We start from the raw sequence: 2,396 nt of genomic DNA on the forward strand, positions 1-2,396 counted from the left end.
CTGAACAAGATATCTGTTTTTATCCCCAAAATATCCAAAATAATCTTCATTTTTCTCATTAAATCTTACCTAAAAATTGAAATACTTAAAACTTTCAATAAATTGATAAAAATCTGAATTCAAATGAATTTATCTAAAGATGGCAAGTTAAAAAGTCCACTTTTCAATCAACCAAGTCTGTCAGAGCCAATGCTAAAGAAATGAACCTATCTATCTCAAGAGGGACACATCAGTCGTCTCTCACTTCCATTTACCGAGACACTCCAGTCGAAATCTAGACTACTTAATAATGAACCGACTCAGCACCAACCCGGACCTAGCACAGTCTACAGCCAATAGGCCCTCCATTTAACTCCATTGGATTATCAGATAGCAAACTTTTCAATGGGATCAATGACAAATCTAAACTTGGACACCCCAACTTTGTTAAGTATTTATAGTCTACACACTGAATCATAATTACAGGCTGATTGGTCTAGCTAGGTGTATAACAATTATTGAAATATCATCCAAATGTCAGTTTTAGAATCATGCAAGATTTCATAAGTTTTCAACAGGATACTGATTTCATCAAAAGCAGAGATTTCATCAAAAGCAGAGATTTCATCAAAAGCAGAGATTTCATCAAAAGCAGAGATTTCATCAAAAGCAGAGATTTCATCAAAAGCAGAGATTACACCAAAAGCAGAGATTTCATCAAAAGCAGAGATTTCATCAAAAGCAGAGATTTTATCAAAAGCAGAGATTTCATCAAAAGCAGAGATTTCATCAAAAGCAGAGATTTTATCAAAAGCAGAGATTTCATCAAAAGCAGAGAATTCATCAAAAGCAGAAGTGACGACTCATGTGAGCATATAAACATTGTTAAAGATGGGTTCCCTTATTTTCATTTATAAAAACCAAAATGCTTATACTTATATGAATAGAAAGTAGAGGTGTTCTAATAACTTGGAAATATACTAGTTTTTCTCACATGTCCATAATTAATTCATAATTAGCTAAATTAGTAGAGAATTACCAGCAGAATTCCAATGAGTGACCGATCAAGAAAGGCTTTTTTTGTTTATCCAGACTGTACAATTCACTTGCATTCTTGCCAGAGTTTAGTCTTGTATTCAAATTGATATAACAAGTCTAAAGTGTGTGATATATACTACTGACTGAGTTATTCTACTATCCTAGCAGACAACACTCTAACTTGCTATTGACTGAGTTATTCTACTGTTCTAGCAGACAACACTCTAACTTGCTATTGACTGAGTTATTCTACTGTTCTAGCAGACGACACTCTAACTTACTACTGACTGAGTTATTCTACTATCCTAGCAGACAACACTCTAACTTGCTTTTGACTGAGTTATTCTACTGTTCTAGCAGACACTCTAACTTACTTCTGACTGAGTTATTCCACTGTTCTAGCAGACAATCTAACTCACTACTGACTGAGTTATTCTACTGTCCTAGCAGGCGACAATCTAACTTGCTACTGACTGAGTTATTCTACTGTCCTAGCAGACGACACTCTAACGTACTACTGACTGAGTTATTCCACTGTCCTAGCAGACACTCTAACTTACTACTGACTAAGTTATTCTACTATCCTAGCAGACAACACTCTAACTTGCTATTGACTGAGTTATTCTACTGTTCTAGCAGACACTCTAACTTACTACTGACTGAGTTATTCTACTGTTCTAGCAGACGACACTCTAACTTACTACTGACTGAGTTATTCTACTGTTCTAGCAGACACTCTAACTTACTACTGACTGAGTTATTCTACTGTCCTAGCAGACGACCATCTAACTTGCTACTGACTGAGTTATTCTACTGTCCTAGCAGACACTCTAACTTACTACTGACTGAGTTATTCCACTGTCCTAGCAGACACTCTAACTTACTACTGACTGAGTTATTCCACTGTTCTAGCAGACACTCTAACTTACTACTGACTGAGTTATTCTACTGTTCTAGCAGACAACACTCTAACTTGCTATTGACTGAGTTATTCTACTGTTCTAGCAGACGACACTCTAACTTACTACTGACTGAGTTATTCTACTATCCTAGCAGACAACACTCTAACTTGCTTTTGACTGAGTTATTCTACTGTTCTAGCAGACACTCTAACTTACTACTGACTGAGTTATTCCACTGCTCTAGCAGACAATCTAACTCACTACTGACTGAGTTATTCTACTGTCCTAGCAGACGACAATCTAACTTGCTACTGACTGAGTTATTCTACTGTCCTAGCAGACGACACTCTAATGTACTACTGACTGAGTTATTCCACTGTCCTAGCAGACACTCTAACTTGCTATTGACTGAGTTATTCCACTGTTCTAGCAGACACTCTAACTACTACTGACTGAGTTATTCTACTGTTCTAGCAG

General features: G+C 36.5%; 1 protein-coding gene across 1 annotated transcript; it reads left to right on the forward strand.

Moving 5' to 3' along the window:
- Positions 1-512: 512 nt before the first annotated feature.
- LOTGIDRAFT_80034 (hypothetical protein) lies at positions 513-812 on the forward strand (the record flags this gene model as incomplete). The annotated part of the gene is made up of 1 exon (XM_009063139.1): positions 513-812. A coding segment is annotated over one exon (300 nt), but the record flags the coding sequence as incomplete, so codon positions are not given.
- Positions 813-2,396: the final 1,584 nt, after the last annotated feature.

Source organism: Lottia gigantea, assembly GCF_000327385.1.
Source record: "Lottia gigantea unplaced genomic scaffold LOTGIsca_559, whole genome shotgun sequence".
Classification (NCBI taxonomy): domain Eukaryota; kingdom Metazoa; phylum Mollusca; class Gastropoda; family Lottiidae; genus Lottia; species Lottia gigantea.